The sequence below is a fragment of the Balaenoptera acutorostrata genome, chromosome 4, assembly GCF_949987535.1.
Source record: "Balaenoptera acutorostrata chromosome 4, mBalAcu1.1, whole genome shotgun sequence".
Classification (NCBI taxonomy): Eukaryota; Metazoa; Chordata; class Mammalia; order Artiodactyla; family Balaenopteridae; genus Balaenoptera; species Balaenoptera acutorostrata.
In genome coordinates, this window is record NC_080067.1 from 90,816,093 (window position 1) to 90,835,991 (window position 19,899).

Consider the following 19,899-nt stretch of genomic DNA (forward strand, 5'->3'; position numbering starts at 1 on the left):
ACCATTGCCATGGGTAACTGAGCAGACACGTTCCGCCTGCGCAAAGCCTCCTGGGAGTGGTGGTTCGGCGGCGCCCCACACCTGCAGCCTTTGTGGGCAGAGGAACTACAACTCCCAGGGAGACCCGGAAGCAGTCTAGGCAAAGGAGCGGTTGTTTCAGCTTTAGCCGAAGTCCGGCCCTGAACCTGGAAAATGCTTCTGGCGCCCCAGGAAAGGTCCTCCTCAAAGAAGAGGTCGGGGCTGAATGGATGGAAACAGTTTACAAGGAAGCCGAGTCCCACCAAGGTGATCCATTCCTATCGGGAGCTCTTGGAGAGGGGAGGGGAGGCGGGGACCGGCCCTAAGGCCAGCCGCAGCCCCACCTGCGCTTCCTCCCTCTTGCCCCAGGGGCATCATTACCTGGTCCGCTCCTGCCATGACCCACTGAGAGCCAGCACTGCGCTAAAGCTATCCCTGCTCCCCACCACTCCTGGTTTTAGGGAAGTTCCCGCACGGTTTCATTCCTCTTTCTTTTCTTTCTTTCTTTCTTTCTTCTTTTTTAATGTTTTGCAAATCATAGGAAACTTTATTGGAGGGGTAAGATCTTCACCTTAAGTCCTCGGCCTCATATTCCTCCCCTTCTAGTTTTACATAAAGTATCTAAAATGAACTCAGAAATGCAAGTGGATATTGACTATATCAATACTTGATTCACTTGAAAATCTAAATTCTAGAAACAATCAAAAAATAGATCCTCTTTATATTTGCCACCTTCTTTGATGCATTAGCATCCAAAGACATGGAAAACTGATAACCCCACTATAAACTTGAAACGTGTAAATGACATGTGTAAAGTCACAGTCACACGGAGTGTGCTTTACACAGACTACTTTTTTTTTTAATTAATTAATTTGTTTATTTTTGGCTGCATTGGGTCTTCGTTGCTGCGCGCGGGCTTTTCTCTAGTTGTGGCGAGAGGGGGCTACTCTTCGTTGCAGTGCGCTGGCTTCTCATTGCAGTGGCTTCTCTTGTTGCGGAGCACGGGCTCTTGGCGCGTGGGCTTCAGTAGTTGTGGCTCGCGGGCTCTAGAGTGCAGGCTCAGTAGTTGTGGCGCATGGGCTTAGCTGCTCTGCGGCATGTGGGATATTCCCAGAGCACGGCTCGAACCCGTGTCCCCTGCACTGGCAGGCGGATTCTCAACCACTGCACCACCAGGGAAGCCCCACAGACTACTTTTTTTAACAGTCACAAAAATGAATGCTTTAAATGTAAATGGGAGTACCAAATAGAGGACTTCTCAGCTTACAGCTGTTTTCACCCTTAAGTTACACCTCCTTAAAAAATATTCTGTAGACATGTGGCGTTTCTGAGGCCCCTAGGCAATTGTGCTTGCAGGTTATTCTAAGTATACCAGCTAAATAACGCACTGGACGTACTCTACTTGGTGAATATCTGCGCCAGATGCTGGAGTGTGCAGACTGGAGCATTAGACTTGGAAACAGAGTCTGCTCCTGTTGTACCAGTTCCATAATAGATTGGATCCAAAGTAGGTTATGGGTATAAACTTGATGATGAAAGGTAAAAACTGGGGACAGTTTTGGGGACCCCAAAAGGAAAGTTTTTGCTGCTAGTGCTCATTGTTACTGCCTAGAGGATAGAAAGGTAAAAACACAAAAGCTCCTTGAGGTTCAATTGTGTTTGAATAGGATCAGCTGTTTCTTTGTTGCAGCGACAAAATTATTCAGCAGTACAGCGGCATTAATTAGTTATCTGTAAGGTGCTTTGAAGGGGAAGTGTTATATAAGTGAAGGATAGTATTATACCTTTCCCTCCTGTATGTGTCAGCATGCTCATTTACATATTCCCTTATTTATTTAAAAACCCACCTGAATTATTAGCAAAGCAAATACCTCTATTTGTTAAGTTGCTATTGGAGGGAATTCTGCAAACTTCTGAGAGTTAACAGAGAGTGAAGAAAGCAGGTGTCCTACTGGTCTGATTTCTAATTTCAGATTAATATCTGACTGACCTGGGTAGAAATTTATGTGATTTCTGCCTTATTTTTGCTCTGTAAAATAGTGGAAGATTGGTTATCCCTCACTCTGCCCCCCCATTTCTTATTGGACCAAACAATATCCCTGCTCTAGGTAAATACAAGTTACTCATGAAAAGAGGGGTCTGGGGAGAGGCGCACACCTTTCTCCAAGCAGATTTGCTTCCATGACACTTGAATAATCTGGCTAATTAATCAGTGCTTATTTGGGTTTTTATAAGGAATATTATATGTAGCATTCCTCTATCTTGGCTCTTAACCCTGGGGAGCTTTAAAAAAATACTGACCCATGGGCCCTACCCCAGACCAATTAAATCAGAATCTGGAGATGGGCCTAGGTAAAAGATAAAGCAGTCAGAAGTCGTTCCAGAGAAGGCTTCGTGTTTTCTTCATTCTGCCAGCATTCTGTATTTTTTTTGTTGCTGAACTTTCTAATGCAATGCTTTGGGGAAAGACTAAAGGACGCTTGTCCACATGCTTCAACCAGAAAGACAAATTAAAATGGCAAAGTTGATAGATACATTGCTGGGTACTAATATTTTGTATATATTATCTACAGCCTGTGTTTGAACCTGACAATGTGGAATACTGGATTAAGGTAAGGATATTTCATAATTAAGATAGAAAGAGAATTAACAGTCACACATAATCAGATGGAATAGGAATACTAATAGGTCTCCATTTTGCATATATTTTGCTGTTTCATTCCCATGTGAGTATATATGTTGCCTTAGTTTTGTACTGTAGTACATTTTTATGATTTTGTGGCTTCTCATAAAAGCATGAATGACAAGATAACAGGTAGACATCCCTTTCAAATGCCATGAGGATCATCTGAAGAGGACTAAAGGAGGAGGGGAGGAGAAGCCTTAGGAGAGGACATTGTGGCTTTCCCCAGGTAATTGGAAAGAACGTACTGTAGTTACATTGACCTGTGGGACCAATACAAGAGATAAAAGCTATGCATGCATCACAAGTAAGAATCTTCTAATAACTAAAGCAATCCAAAAATGGAGTGGGCATTCTTATAAACAGATGGATTTTCTATCACTAGAGGTATTCAAGTGGGTTCTAAATGGTCACTTAATGTTAGGACTAATGAGGAATATGTTTGAGCGTTTAGTGGGGGTGGAGGATGGTGGTGGATTGGGTTAGATCACCTCTGGTCTCTTCCAGGCCTGAGACGTATATATATATATATATTTTTTTTTTTTTAAACTTTGGGTTTATTTATTTATTTATTTATTTATTTATTTATGGCTGTGTTGGGTCTTCGTTTCTGTGCGAGGGCTTTCTCCAGTTGCAGTTGCGGCAAGCGGGGGCCACTCTTCATCGCGGTGCATGGGCCTCTCACTATCGCGGCCTCTCTTCTTGCGGAGCACAGGCTCCAGACGCGCAGGCTTAGTAATTGTGGCTCACGGGCCTAGTTGCTCCGCGGCATGTGGGATCTTCCCAGACCAGGGCCTGAACCCGTGTCCCCTGCATTGGCAGGCAGACTCTCAACCACTGCGCCACCAGGGAAGCCCTATATATATTTTTTAAATTAATTAATTTATTTATTTTTGGCTGGGTCTTAGTTGCTGCACGCAGGCTTTCCCTAGTTAGAGCGAGCAGGGCCTACTCTTCGTTGCGGTGCGCGGGCTTCTCGTTGCGGTGGCTTCTCTTGGTGCGGAGTATGGGCTCTAGGCCCGCAGGCTTCAGTAGTTGTGGCACGTGGGCTCAGTAGTTGTGGCTTGTGGGCTCTAGAGCTCAGGCTCAGTAATTGTGGCTCATGGGCTTAGTTGCTCCACAGCATGTGGGATCTTCCTGGACCAGGACATGAACCCGTGTCCCCTGCATTGGCAGGCAGATTCTTAACCACTGCACCACCAGGGAAGTCCTGAGACGTATATTTTTGAGTCCAAGTACCATTTAAGTTGAAAGTACCATTAAACCACTTCCGGTGCGTGCCTCCGAGTGTCATTTTGGCAACTTGCCATACTCATTTGTGCACCACATGTTTCAAAATCATGTAGTATCTTCCTGGGAAAATATCCTTCTGCCTGGTAGTATTTTGAAGAGCTATTACTTATCTAAATTGACAGGCATTATGAGCACCAGGCCAGGTGGAACCTAGCCCAGATATAATCACTGTTAACCATTTTTTCATCCAGCCAGTATTTATTAAGTTCCTGCCAAGTACTAGCCCACTATGTTGGCCACCGGAAGTAAAACAGTGCACGGGGCAGGTACAGTTTCTGCCTTCCCAGAGTTTATAGTCCAGTGGGGGGCTAAACAACTTACTTTAAATTGTTGGGAGAATTAAGGATGCAGTGGAAGCTCATGGTGTGGGACACTCATATAAATGGGGCCAGGGAAGCTTCCTGGCTCCTGCAGAAGGCCTGACTTAGAAGACAGTAAAATGGGTCCACCATCATGGAGGCTAGCCTCTAGGAAGCCCACTTCTCAGTCTCCGTCAGGCTCAGCTTGCATGTCAGTGTTGAAAGTCAGAATGCCAAGCCTTTGCAGGGCCTAATTTTACATTTAGTCACCGTCTCCTCCAGAGGGGAAGATTTAGGTAAAATAGAAGGATAAAATTCTGCTGTGACTTGTCTGCACCATTTTCCTCTTTCATGCCATTGTCAGCCAGCTTGACTTGGTTAGATTTTATCACTCCTCTAAAACTTCTGCAGTAGCTCTTTCTCCATTATACCCTCAAATCTCCCGTCTTGCAGAAAATCAAGAAGTACTCATTTCACCCTGCAGTCCATTCTGATTGCCATACTATTTCTTTTTCTTTTCCAGTATCTTTGGATGTATAGCCTGGACTCCTTGCCTTTGTGTTTTTATTATCCTCTTGTGTCCAAAATTATTTTCCTTCAGTTTCTACTTCTTACCACTCCACAGAAAGTTGTCATAAATGACTTCCTGACTAAATCCAGTGGTCCGTTCTTTGTCCTCAAACTTTTTAAGGTCTGTTTGATACAGTTATCACTTTTTTATTCTAGAAATTCTCTCCTCCATTATCTTTTCGTGACACTGTTTCCTCTTGCTTCTCTTAATACCTCTCTGTTCACTCCTCTGTCTTCTTGTCTGATTTTGTTCCCTAATATATCCCAACTCTGGGTGTACCCTAAACTGTTACAACCTCTAGAACTAAGATTTCCAAATCCACTTGAGTGGACCACTCACTCAAAATGGAAGAAGGGGACATATATGGAAAGATAATGTGGGAAACAGATCTCTCCAGAGTGACCTCATAAAGAGTAAATGATACTTTCTTGACTCTAACCCTGATTAGATCATTTTTCTTCTGATTCATATCTTTTCCCATATGTTCTATTTTCTACATCTTTTCCAAGTTACCCTTACCTTCTCAACTTTATTCCTCTGCTTCTGTCTAATTCAAACTTAGTATACGAAACCCTTGAGAGTTTAAAAGGTAAAGCCCATGGCAGGTTTTGACAGTTGTACTACCAGTCTTTCCACGAAGGGCAAGAGGAAAAATTGTTTTCAAAATAGGTCAGACAACAATATAAACTACGGGAAAGTGTGGCTTTTTTGAATAACTCTTTAACATATTCATTCTTTAACAAACATTGATGGAGCATCTGTTAGGTACCAAGCACTGTTCTAGGCGCTAGGGGTTTCACGCATGAAAAAGACAAAAATCCTGGCTTATGTTCAAGTTAGGGGAGACGATAAACGATAAAATATGTTATAAGGTCATAAGTGCTATAGAGAAAGTCAGAACTGCCGAGGGGAACAGGGAGAGCCAGGAGGAGGCTGGTTACGATTCTTTAAGGGGTAGTCAGAGCGGGCCTTGCTATGAAGGTGACATTTGAATAAAGACTTGAGGAGGGGAGGGAAAGAGTAGTACGGCCTTCTGGAGGAGAGCAGTCAGAGGGGAAGAAAGCACAGAGGCCTGAGGTGGGAATGCGCTGGGCACATTTAAGGAGGAATGAGGAAGGAAGTCAGAGTGGCTGAGGTAGAGTGAGCAGTGGGAGGTGCGGCGGGTGAGCTTAGAGCGCTCACCAAGGGCCTGATGTTGCAGCACCACAGAGCACGTCATGAGGACTTCGACTTCTGTTCTGAGTGAGCTAGGGAACCATTGAAGGGTTTGGAGTGTAGTTAGCATGAGACGGCTTTCATTTTAAAAGGGTTTCTCTGGCTGCTGTGGTGGGAGACTATTCCAGAAAACGTGTCAGGAAACGGTGGTGCCTTGGACCAGGGTGAGAGCACTGGAGGTAACAAGAAGGGGTCAGCTTCTGGATATATCTTGAAATCAGAGTCAACAGATTTCCTGACAGATTATGTGTGGGATAACAGAGAGTGGATTCAAGAAGGCCTCCAAGATTTTTGTCCTGATGAACTGAAAGAATAGAGTTGTCACTACCTGAGTTGGAAGGCTGGGAACACAACAGGCGTGGAGAAAAGCCGGCTTGTGGGGCAAGGGGGGGAAGTCGGGAGTTAATTGTAAAATACACTTTTTGTACCGTGCAAGAGTTTGTCTGCCTCTGCTAATCCCTTCCCCGTTCCTGTGAATTTGGCCATGCGTTTACTAGATTCTGTCTGTTGAGTTAAAATATTCCTGATTGCTGCAGTTCAATGACTCTGTTTATCCCACTTTTTTTGAACTTACAGTTTGCCTAATATATGATGGGAAGTTCCTTTCAGAGGTAGTAATTTGAGGAAGTGTAGCTACCTGCCTCTGGTTCCTATTCATATGCAAGTCCTAGTGGCATGGAAGCTAATAAAATATTATATATTTTTTAAAATAAAATATCCAGGTGTCAGGATCCCGTTACTAATGCTCTAAACAAAAGTTATCTAAAGCTTAAATTACCTTTTGTTCAAATATAAACATTGTGAACACCTGTTAAAACTTGGTAAAATACTGTAATTAATCGCACGTTTAATGAATGAAATTATCTAGGGTGGATGTTTAAACCTCAGAGTTCCTTTAAAAATGGAAAAATGAAAGTATCGTGGTAGTTGGTAGAAAATCAGATTCTTAAATAGGAGAGAAATTCTTTAACCCTGAAGAAAGCTGTCATCTTAGTGGATTTTTTCTTTTTTCTTTTAAAGAGAGTGGAGAAAGCTTCAGAATTTGCAGTTTCAAAAGCATTTTCTGCTGGAAATTCAGATTTATCCAGAAGGCTTTGGGGCCAAATTGTAGATTTGGAAACACCTGAGCAAATAGAGGATCATGATGAAGTCTATGCAGAAGGTAAGAGAATACATTTTTTGCTGCGATGTTAAGAATTCTTTGGAGTACAACTTACTAAAGCATAACTCATAATGTATTTCAAAGTATGAAATGAAAACTTTTCTTTCTCTTGTTCTTAATTTTTGTTTGTTTCTACTTCCCTGAAGCTAATTTACTCTAACTCCAATATTACAAGTCAGTTTACATTTAAGGCTTATTTTGTCTCTTGAAGTAGAACCACATCCAGAGGCAGTTTTGACATAACTCAGTTATCTAGTAAGTGTAAGATATTAATCCTGTGGCACAGAGGGCAGCTTGTTAACTTGATCTACTGTCATACAGATAATCTGACCACTAGTTTATAAATCAACTTTGTTCCTTATGAAGAGAGTCTAAAGCTGACCTCACCTCCCTGCCTCCCCAAAACATTTACTCCTCTGGAATTCAGTATTTTAGTTACTGATGCCCTGAGGAACTCCACTGTTTAGGGATGAAGAGATCAGGAAGGACCAGCAAAGAAGACTGGAAAGGAGAGACCCCTGAGGTAGGAGGGAAGCCAGGGTGCCATGTCCTGGAAGCCAGTTTCCATTTGGATCATTTATGTCTCCAGTTTTTCAGATTATTTCTTCATTTATTCAACATATATATTAAATTGTTACTCTGTGCCAGGTACTATTTTAGGCATTAGAAGAGCAGGTTATGAACAAGAGATGAAGTCCTTGCTTTCATGGAGTATACATTCTAGAGTGGGAATAAATAAAACGAAAAATAAATGGTCAGGTAGTGATAAGTCATCCGAGTTTGGACCTGAATAACCAGAAAGAGCCAGGTGAGCTGTGATGGAGGAAGAACATCCCAGGCAGTGGAAAAGGTGGCATCAAGAGTTAAAGTACAGAGAGACCTTCAAGATGGCGGAGGAGTAAGACGTGGAGATCACCTTCCTCCCCACAAATACATCAGAAATACATCTACATGTGGAACAACTCCTACAGAACACCTACTGAACACTGGCAGAAGACCTCAGACTTCCCAAAAGGCAAGAAACTCCCCACATACCTGGGTAGGGCAAAAGAAAAAAGAAAAAACAGAGACAAAAGAATAGGGATGGGACCTGCATCTCTGGGAGGGAGCTGTGAAGGAGGAAAAGTTCCGACACACTAGGAAGCCCCTTCATTGGCTGAGACGGGGGGTGGCAGGGGGAAGCTTCGGAGCCACAGAGGAGAACACAGCAACAGGGGTGCAGAGGGCAAAGCAGAGAGATTGCCACACAGAGGATCAGTGCCGACCAGCACTCACCAGCCCGAGAGGCTTGTCTGCTCACCCACCGGGACGGGTGGGGACTGGGAGCTGAGGCTTGGGCTTCGGAGGTCAGATCCCAGGGAGAGGACTGGGGTTGGCTGCATGAACACAGCCTGAAGGGGGCTAGTGCGCCACAGCTAGCCAGGAGGGAGTCCGGGAAAAAGTCTGGAACCGCCTAAGAGGCAAGAGACCATTGTTTTGGGGTACGCGAGGAGAGGGGACTCAGAGCACTGCCTAAACGAGCTCCAGAGATGGGTGCGAGCCGTAGCTATCAGTGTGGACACCAGAGATGGGCATGAAATGCTAAGGCTGCTGCTGCAGCCCCCAAGAAGCCTGTGTGCAAGCACAGGTCACTATCCACACCTCCCCTCCCGGGAGCCTGTGCAGCCGCCAATGCCAGGGTCCTGAGATCCAGGGACAACTTCCCCAGGAGAACACACAGCACGCCTCAGGCTGTTGCAATGTCACGCTGGCCTCTGCCACTGCAGGCTCACCCCGCATTCCAAACCTCTCCCTCCCCCCAGCCTGAGTGAGCCAGAGCCCCCTAATCAACTGCTACTTTAACCCCGTCTTGTCTGAGCGGGCAACATATGCCCTAGGCGACCTACACACAGAGGTGCAGCAAAATCCAAAGCTGAACCCCAGGAGCTGTGTGAACAAAGAAGAGAAAGGGAAATTTCTCCCAGCAGCCTCAGGAGCAGCAGATTAAATCTCCACAATCAACTTGATGTACCCTGCATCTCTGGAATACCTGAATAGAACAAATCATCCCAAAATTGAGGCGGTGGACTTTGGGAGCAACTGTAGACTTGGGGTTTGCTTTCTGCATCTAATTTGTTTTTGGTTTTATGCTTATCTTAGTTTAGTATTTAGAGTTGATTATCATTGGTAGATTTGTTTTATTGATTTTGTTGCTCTCTTCCTTTTTTCTTTTAATATATAGATATATATATATTTTTTTACCTTTTTCTCTTTTTGTGAATGTGTATGTGTATGCCTCTTTCTGTGATTTTGTCTTTATAGCTTTGCTTTTACCATTTGTCCTAGATTTCTGTCTGTTTTCTTTGTTTGTTTTAGTATAGTTTTTAGCGCTGGTTGTCATTGGTGGCTTTGTTTTTTGGTTTGGTTGCTCTCTTCTTTCTTTCTTTTTTTTTCTTTTTTTTATTTTTACTTTTTTTTATTTCTAATAATTTTTTTTTATTTTAATAACTTTATTTTATTTTCTTTCTTCCCTTCTTTTTTTCTACTTTCTCTTCTGAGCCATGTGGCTGACAGGGTCTTGGTGCTCCAGCCAGGTGTCAGGCCTGTGCTTCTGAGGCGGGAGAGCCGAGTTCAGGACATTGGTCCACCAGAGACCTCCCGGCTCCACATAATATCAAACAGCGAAAGCTCTCCCAGAAATCTCCAACTCAATGCTAACACCCAGCTCAATACTAACACCCAGCTCAATGACCAGCAAGCTACAGTGCTGGACACTCTATGCCAAACAAGTAGCAAGACAGGACCACAACCCCACCCATTAGCAGAGAGGCTGCCTAAAATCATAATAAGGTCACAGACACCCCAAAACACATCACTGGATGTGGTCCTGCCCACCAGAAAGACAGGATCCAGCCTCATCCACCAGAACACACACACCAGTCCCCTCTGCCAGGACGCCTACACAACCCACTGAACCAACCTTAGCCACTGGGGGCAGACACCGAAAACAATGGGAACTACAAACCTGCAGCCTGCAAAAAGGAGACCCCAAACACAGTAAGTTAAGCAAAATGAGAAGACAGAAAAAAACACAGCAGATGAAGGAGCAAGGTAAAAACCCACCAGATCCAACAAATAAAGAGGAAATAGGCAGTCTACCTGAAAAAGAATTCAGAATAATGACAGTAAAGATGATTCAAAATCTTGGAAATAGAATAGAGAAAATACAAGAAACGTTTAACAAGGACCTAGAAGAACTAAAGAGCAAACAAACAATGATGAACAACACAAAAAATGAAATTAAAAATTCTCTAGAAGGGATCAATAGCAGAATAACTGAGTCAGAAGACCAGATAAGTGACCTGGCAGATAAAATAGTGGAAATAACTACTGCAGAGCAGAATAAAGAAAAAAGGATGAAAAGAACTGAGGACAGTCTCAGAGACCTCTGGGACAACATTAAACGCACCAACATTCAAATTATAGGGGTCCCAGAAGAAGAAGAGAAAAAGAAAGGGACTGAGAAAATATTTGAAGAGATTATAGTTGAAAACTTACCTAATATGGGAAAGGAAATAGTTAATCAAGTCCAGGAAGCACAGAGTCCCATACAGGATAAATGCAAGGAGAAACACGCCAAGGCACACATTAATCAAACTATCAAAAATTAAATACAAAGAAAAAATATTAAAAGCAGCAAGGGAAAAACAACAAATAACACAAGGGAATCCCCATAAGGTTAACAGCTGATCTTTCAGCAGGAACTCTGCAAGCCAGAAGGGAGTGGCAGGACATACTTAAAGTGATAAAAGGGAAAAACCTACAACCAAGATTACTCTACCCAGCAAGGATCTCATTCATATTTGACAGAGAAATTAAAATCTATACAGACAAGCAAAAGCTAAGAGAATTCAGCACCACCAAACCAGCTTTACAACAAATGCTAAAGGAACTCATCTAGGCAGGAAACACAAGAGAAGGAAAAGACCTACAGTAACAAACCCAAAACAATTAAGAAAATGGTAATTGGAACATACGTATCGATAACTACCTTAAATGTAAATGGATTAAATGCTCCAACCAAAAGACATAGACTGGCTGAATGGATACAAAAACAAGACCCGTATATGTGCTGTCTACAAGAGACCCACTTCAGACCTAGGGGCACATACAGACCGAAAGGGAGGGGATGGATAAAGATATTCCATGCAAATGGAAATCAAAAGAAAGCTAGAGTAGCAATTCTCATATCACACAAAATAGACTTTAAAATAAAGACTGTTACAAGAGACAAAGAAGGACACTACATAATGATCAAGGGATCAATCCAGAAGAAGGTATAACAGTTGGAACTCTTTATGCTCCCAACATAGGAGCACATACACAAGGTAAATGCTAACAGCCATAAAAGGGGAAATCAACAGTAACACAGTCATAGTAGGGGACTTTAGCACCTCACTTTCACCAATGGACAGATCATCCAAAATGAAACTAAATAAGGAAACACAAGCTTTAAATGATACATTAAACAAGATGGACTTAATTAATATTTGTAGGACATTCCAACCAAAAACAACAGAATACACTTTCTTCTCAAGTGCTCATGGAACATTCTCCAGGATAGATCATATCTTGGGTCACAAATCAAGCCTTGGTAAATTTAAGAAAATTGAAATCGTATCAAGTATCTTTTCTGACCACAACACTATGAGACTAGATATCAATTACAGGAAAGAATTTGTAAAAACTACAAACACATGGAGAGTAAACAATACACTACTAAATAACCAAGAGATCACTGAAGAAATCAAAGAGGAAATCAAAAAATACCTAGAAACAAATGACAATGAAAACACGACGACCCAAAACCTATGGGATGCAACAAAAGCAGTTCTAAGTGGGAAGTTTTTAGCAATACAATCCTACCTCAAGAAACAAGAAACATCTCAAATAAACAACCTAACCTTACACCTAAAGCAATTAGAGAAAGAAGAACAAAAACCCCCCAAAGTTAGCAGAAGGAAAGAAATCATAAAGATCAGCTCAGAAATAAATGAAAAAAAAAATGAGTGAAACAATAGCAAAGATCAATAAAACTAAAAGCTGGTTCTTTGAGAAGGTAAACAAAATTGATAAACCGTTAGCCAGACTCATCAAGAAAAAAGGGAGAAGACTCAAATCAACAGAATTAGAAATGAAAAAGGAAAAGGAACAACTGACACTGCAGAAATACAAAGGCTCATGAGAGATTACTACAAGCAACTATATGCCAATAAAATGGACAACCTGGAAGAAATGGACAAATTCTTAGAAAAGCACAACCTTCTGAGACTGAACCAGGAAGAAATAGAAAATATAAACAGACCAATCACAAACACTGAAACTGAGACTGTGATTAAAAATCTTCCAACAAACAAAAGCCCAGGACCAGATGGCTTCACAGGCAAGTTCTGTCAAACATTTAGAGAAGAGCTAACACCTATCCTTCTCAAACTCTTCTAAAATATAGCAGAGGGAGGAACACTCCCAAACTCATTCTAGGAGGCCACCATCACCCTGATACTGAAACCAGGCAAAGATGTCACAAAGAAAGAAAACTACAGACCAATATCACTGATGAACATAGATGCAAAAATCCTCAACAAAATACTAGCAAACAGAATCCAACAGCACATTCAAAGTATCATACACCATGATCAAGTGGGGTTTATCCCAGGAATGCAAGGATTCTTCAATTTATGCAAATCAGTCAATGTGGTACACCATATTAAAAAATTGAAGGAGAAAAACCATATGATCATCTCAATAGATGCAAAAAAGCTTTCGACAAAATTCAACACACATTCATGATAAAAAACCCTCCAGAAAGTAGGCATAGAGGGAACCTACCTCAACATAATAAAGGCCATATATGACAAACCCACAGCCAGCATCATTCTCAATGGTGAAAAACTGAAACCATTTCCACTAAGATCAGGAACTGAACAAGACAAGGTTGTCCACTCTCACCACTATTATTCAACATAGTTTTGGAAATTTTAGCCACAGCAATCAGAGAAGTAAAAGAAATAGAAGGAATCCAAATCAGAAAAGAAGAAGCAAAGCTGTCACTGTTTGCAGATGACATGATACTATACATAGAGAATCCTAACGCTGCTACCAGAAAACTACTAGAGCTAATCAATGAATTTGGTAAAGTAGCAGAATACAAAATTAACGCACAGAAATCTCTTGCATTCCTATACACTAATGATGAAAAATCTGAAAGAGAAATTAAGGAAACACTCCCATTTACTGTTGCTACTAAAAGAATAAAATACCTAGGAGTAAACCTACCGAAGGAGAAAAAAAACCTGTATGTAGAAAACTATAAGACACTGATGAAAGAAATTAAAGATGATACAAACAGTTGGAGACATATACCATGTTCTTGGATTGGAAGAATCAACATTGTGAAAATGACTATACTACCCAAAGCAATCTACAGATTCATTGCAATCCCTATGAAACTACCAATGGCATTTTCATAGAGCTAGAACAAAAAATTTCACAATTTGTATGGAGACACAAAAGACCCCGAATAGCCAAAGCAATCTTGAGAAAGAAAAACAGAGCTAGAGGAATCAGGCTCCCGGACTTCAGACTATACTACAAAGCTACAGTAATCAAGACAGTATGGTACTGGCACGAAAACAGGAATATAGGTCAGTGGAACAGGATAGAAAGCCCAGAGATAAACCCACACACATATGGTCACCTTATTTTTGATAAAGGAGGCAAGAATATACAATGGAGAAGACAGTCTCTTCAATAAGTGGTGCTGGGAAAACTGGACAGCTACATGTAAAAGAATGAAATTAGAACACTCCTTAACACCATACACAAAAATAAACTCAAAATGGATTAAAGACCTAAATGTAAGTCCAGACACTTAAAACTCTTAGAGGAAAACATAGGCAGAACACTCTGACATAAATCACAGCAAGATCCTTTTTGACCCACCTCGTAGAGAAATGGAAATAAAAACAAAAATAAACAAATGGGACCTAATGAAACTTGAAAGCTTTTGCACAGCAAAGGAAACCATAAACAAGGTGAAAAGACAATCCTCAGAATGGGTGAAAATATTTGCAAATGAAGCAACTGACAAAGGATTAATCTCCAAAATTTAAAAGCAGCTCATGCAGTTCAAAATCAAAAAAACAAACAACCCAATCCAAAAATGGGCAGAAGACCTAAATAGACATTTCTCCAAAGAAGATATACAGATTGCCAACAAACACATGAAAGGATGCTCAACATCAGTAATCACTAGAGAAATGCAAATCAAAACTCCAATGAAGTATCACCTCACACCAGTCAGAATGGCCATCCTCAAAAAATCTAGAAACAATAAATGCTGGAGAAGGTGTGGAGAAAAGGGAACCCTCTTGCACTGTTGGTGGGAATGTAAATTGATACAGCCACTATGGAGAACAGAATGGAGGTTCCTGATAAAACTAAAAATGGAACTACCATATGACCCAGCAATCCCACTACTGGGCATATACCCTGAGAAAACCATAATTCAAAAAGAGTCATGTACCACAATGTTCATTGCAGCTCTATTTACAATAGCCAGGACATGGAAGTAACCTAAGTGTCCATTGACAGATGAATGGATAAAGAAGATGTGGCACATATATACAATGGAATATTACTCAGCCATAAAAAGAAATGAAACGGAGGTATTTGTAATGAGGTGGATGGTGGGAGTCTGTCATACAGAGTGAAGTAAGTCAGAAAGAGAAAAATACTGTATGCTAACACATATATATGGAATCTAAAATAAAAAAAAAAAGTCTGAAGAACCTAAGGGCAGGACAGGAATAAAGACGCAGATGTAGAGAATGGACTTGAGAACACAGGGAGTGGGAAGGGTAAGCTGGGACAAAGTGAGAGAGTGGCATGGACATATATACACTACCAAATGTAAAATAGATAACTAGTGGGAAGAAGCAGCATAGCACAGGGAGATCAGCTCAGTGCTTTTTGACCACCTAGAGGGGTAGGATAGGGAGATTGGGAGGGAGACCAAGAGGGAGGAGATATGGAGCTATATGTATATGTATAGCTGATTCACTTTGTTATAAAGCAGAAACTAACACACCATTGTAAAGCAATTATACTCCAATAAAGATGTTAAAAAATAATAAAAAGTTAAAGTACAAGCATGGTGTGCTTGAGGAGCTGAAGGAAGACCCGTGTTGCTGCAGCTTCCCCATGGAGGTGAGCTTGCAGGAGTGAGCAGAAGACATGTCACATAGGGCCTTATAGGCCTGGGGAAAGAATTTAGATTGTATTCTGAGTATGATTAGACATCATTGAAGGGTTTTAAGCAGAGGTGTAGTAGGATAATTTTTTTAATATATGAAGAATGAATTATAGGGGAGAAAAAGAGGGAAAAGGGAGACTAGTGGGAGGCTATTGCACTGGTCTCTGTGAGCTGTAATGGCACTTGGTCTTGGGTGGTCAGTGGTACTGGAGTTGGAGAAAGGAGATTGATTCAGAAGTTGGCAAGGCTATGTCTTACCCACCCCTTCTCCCACCCCACCAATAGGAATACACAATATACTTTAGCCACTCAAGGTTTCCAAAAAGTCCTGCAGTTAAATATATATTTACTTACCCCATTTTCCAAGCTTCCTAGAACCTGAATTATTTTTATCTTGAATTGCATATTAATAGCCTGAGAAACTAGTGATCCACATTAGAAAGTACTAGTGTATGAACAGAACATGTGTTTCAAAGGTTTATATCCTTTTTTCCTCCTCTCATCAGCTGTCTATTGATATTCAGTAAGAACTAGTGTTCTGGGGAACATACTTTGAGAAACTCTGCTTTGAGGTAGGTGTCAAGCCTCTGATCCAACATGAAGCGTTACTACAGTTGAACCCTCCAAGAGACGTTCTCTTTCCTTGTTCTTTTGGAGCACTTAATAGTAAACCTCTATTTACTAATAAATGGCATTTAGTAGATCCAAATTATTTTACACATAATTTATTATAAATATGTGAACTATTGTACACAGGGTCTCAGTAAATATCTGCTCCCTTTCTCTACCTTCCTCTGAAGGCCAGTAGTGTCTGTTGCTTGCGTACTTTTTACACTTAGTTTCTATCACCTTGATTCATTGTCTTCTATTTTTACATATCATGCATTCCTATCTATGTTAAATGTCTCTTGGCATCATTTAGTATTTGGAAACACTCCGTTCCCTTAGAGCTGTGCAATAATGATAATAACAATGATGAAGATAATACTGAAATAGACATTTTTCTTCTTTGAAATGCCCATGCCCTATCCATAAGAGCTGTATGATAATGATGAAAGTAATGCTAAAGTAGACATTTTCTCTCATACCTCTATAATTAAGAAGATTTTCTGAATGCCACTAAGAAAGAAATCCAAATGGAGGTTGGCTTCCAGGATATCACACTCTTTGATTTTCCTCCTACCTCAATGGTCTCTCCTTCCTAGTCTACTTACCTGGTTCTGCCTTATCTCTTCAACCCCTAAATACTAGAGTTCCTCATGGCTTAGTCCTTGAACCAATTCTCTATCTACCTTCCTCCTTTGCCGATCTCATTCAGTTCTATGGCTTTAAATACCATCTGTATGCTGACAACACCCACATTTATTTCTTCAGCTTGGACCTCTCCCTTGAAATCCAGATGATATAGCCAATACCTTTTTGACATCCCTATTTGGATGTCTCATAAGCATCTCAAACCCAACTCATCTGATACTGAACTCCCAACCTTCCGTCCAAACCTGCTGCTCCCTTGGTCTTCCCTGTCTCGGTAAATGACATCTCTATCCTGTAGTTGCTTAAGCCAAAAACCTTATAGAGTTCTTTCTCTCACATCCCATATCCAGCTCATCAGCAAATCATGTCAACTCCACCTCAAAACATTATTTTCTAGAATCTGAGCATTTCTAGTACCTCCACTTCAGGTCCAGGCCATCATCACCCCTTTTCTGGATATTTGTCTCTCCACTGTTGTCTCCGGCTTCTGAGCTTGTCCCCATATGGTCTATTTTACCATAGTATCAGAGTGTTGCTCTTAAAATATGTTACCTCTTTGCTCAAAAACCTCCCATTACATACAGAGTAAAAGCCAAAGTACCTAGAATGCTGTCAAGACTTATCTAAACAAAGTGTTTTCAACCTCAACACTGTTGATATTTTGGGCCAGATAATTTTTGTTGTGGGTCCTGTCCTATGAATTGTAGGATGTTTAGCAGCATCCCTGGCCTCTACCCAGTTCCCCAGTTGTAATAACCAAAAATGGCTACAGTCATTGCCAGATGTCCACTGGGGAGTAAGATCACCCCCACTGCTCTAGAACCACTGCTCTAAACCTGATCCCTACATTACCTCTTCCACCTCATCTCCAACTACTCTCCCTTCACTCATTCCTCCAGCCATACCACCTCTGTGCTGTTTCTCCAGTACACTAGACACTCTACTGCCTTAGGGCCTTTGCACTTCTTTTCCCTCTGCACAGATTAATTTTCCCTTACATAGCCATATGGCTCACTCCCTCACTTCCTTCCCTTTTTTGCTCAAATGTCTTCTCAGTGAGGCCTCCTTTGACCACCCAATTAATTTAAAACTATCAACACCCATCTTTCATTTGTGGTACACCATTTCTCCTTCTCCTGCTCTGTTTTTCTGACTTGCTTGTTCATTGTCTCTCTTCCCCAATTAGAACATAAGCTTCATGGTGGTAGGTTTTATTTTTCCTGTTTTGTTCACTGCTGTATTCCCAACATCTAGAGCAGTACTTGACACATGATAAGTGCTCAGTTAACAATTATTGAATGAATGAAAACAGCAAATGAAGAAAGTCTCGGAAGTAAAAAGATGTTTTTGTTTTATTGACAGCTCAGGAATTGGTCAATGACTGGTTAGACACCAAACTTAAGCAAGAACTAGCAAGTGATGGGGACGGTGATGCTGTAGACACTGTGTCACATATGCCTCCTGTGCCAGAAGCCAACGGGCATTTGAAATATGACAAGTTCGATGGTAAGAACTTATTTAAGTGTGCTAAGCTTTAACATCCAATGAATGTGTCCAAGAAGTCTTTTTAATTGTTTTGAATAATAAATGATATATTATTTGACGTTTCTGTGTTTTGCTTAGTTTTGTAGTTGGTTTTAATTTTTCTTGATTCAATTTAAATTACTTATCTATATCCTCAGTAAATTCGTGGTTATTTTAAAATTAAAATATTCTATTATTTGTAATTCTTCTTATGATTATAATGGCAATTAATGCTGTTTAAGAGTGCCTCTTTCCATATATTGTTGGATGACCATTTACTGTGATGGCTTTTAAATGTTTTACTATATTTAAACATTGATATCTCATTTTGTATTTACAAAATGCTTCATATATCTTTATAAGGGAAGTTATTACTTGTACACAGAGTTAGTGTCAGACAAGTTAAATAGCTAACTTGTGAGGATTCCTTAGTTGTGCCCAAAGAGTCTAAGATTTTTTTCCCTAAGCATAAGGGTAGGCATAGTGATGGTGGTGGCATCTTGCCATGCATGGCTCAGACACCCCTGATGAACTCATATTGCAGCATTTCCCTTGTTTAGGACACTACAAAATCCCCAGCTCACAAATCACAAAGTCATGAACCCTTAAAGTTAGGGGACTCCTCAAGATCACCTAATCCGATCTACCCTCTTCACCCCCTTAGGCAGAGATCCTTCTATAGTATCCCTAATATGGGGTAATACAATCTCTGCCTGAACACCTCCCAGGATAGGGAGCCTGCACTTTGGGAGGAGCCCATCAGCTGTTGTGAGGCTCTAATATTCATAAATTCTCTCTTAGTTAGGAGGATTAGGATTTTGTCCTCAGTAACTTTTACCCTTTTGTGCAACAGAAAATAATATCATGTTCTCTCTCTCAAGAACAGTCTTTTCTTTTCTTGTGGGAGTTGTAATCATATCTGATCTTTCATATACATCAGTCTTCCTAGATTAAATAGCACCAGTACTCTCAACAGTTCTTTATATCACATTGTTTCTAGATATACTGGTTGCCACCTTCTGGATGTTTTCTAGTTTAATGATATCATAATTAAAGTGAGGCATTTCAATATGTAATATTTATTCTGAAGCATGTCTGAAATATAATGAAACTGCTACTTTCTTTCATATGGTGCTAATATATCTAGTTATATCTCTTTACTTAGATTTGTTATTACCTTCTAGTATCTTATCAGGCCTCACTCATCTTATGCTTGTAGTATTACTTTTTTTGGGGATCGAAACATTGAACAAAAATATTACCTAGTCATTAAAAAAGGATGTTTATCAAAATTATTAACTAACGGACTTCCCTGGTGGTGCAGTAGTTAAGAATCCCCCTGCCAATGCAGGGGACACGGGTTCGAGCCCTGGTCCAGGAAGATCCCACATGCCGTGGAGCAACTAAGCTCATGCGCCGCAACTACTGAGCCTGCATGCCACAGCTGCTGAGGACCGCACGCCTAGAGCCCGTGCTCTGCAACAAGAGAAGCCACCACAACAAAGAGTAGCCCCTGCTCGCCGCAACTAGAGAAAGCCCGCGTGTAGCAATGAAGACCCAACACAGCCAAAAATAAATATATAAATA

The 19,899-nt window shown here is 41.0% G+C and overlaps 1 protein-coding gene across 5 annotated transcripts in view; it reads left to right on the plus strand.

Moving 5' to 3' along the window:
- The first annotated feature begins 54 nt into the window (after positions 1 to 54).
- CCDC191 (coiled-coil domain containing 191) overlaps positions 55 to 19,899 on the plus strand; it is a 103,778-nt gene continuing 83,933 nt past the window's right edge. For 4 of the 5 annotated variants that reach the window (XM_057545609.1, XM_057545610.1, XM_057545611.1 and 1 more), the window contains exons 1-4: positions 55 to 285; positions 2,592 to 2,630; positions 7,100 to 7,241; positions 18,151 to 18,294. In XM_057545609.1, coding sequence (XP_057401592.1) covers positions 193 to 285; positions 2,592 to 2,630; positions 7,100 to 7,241; positions 18,151 to 18,294 — 418 coding nt within the window. In that variant the 5' untranslated portion in view covers positions 55 to 192. The remainder of the gene's footprint in view (positions 286 to 2,591; positions 2,631 to 7,099; positions 7,242 to 18,150; positions 18,295 to 19,899) is intronic. The other variant, XM_057545613.1, reaches the window with a different exon arrangement.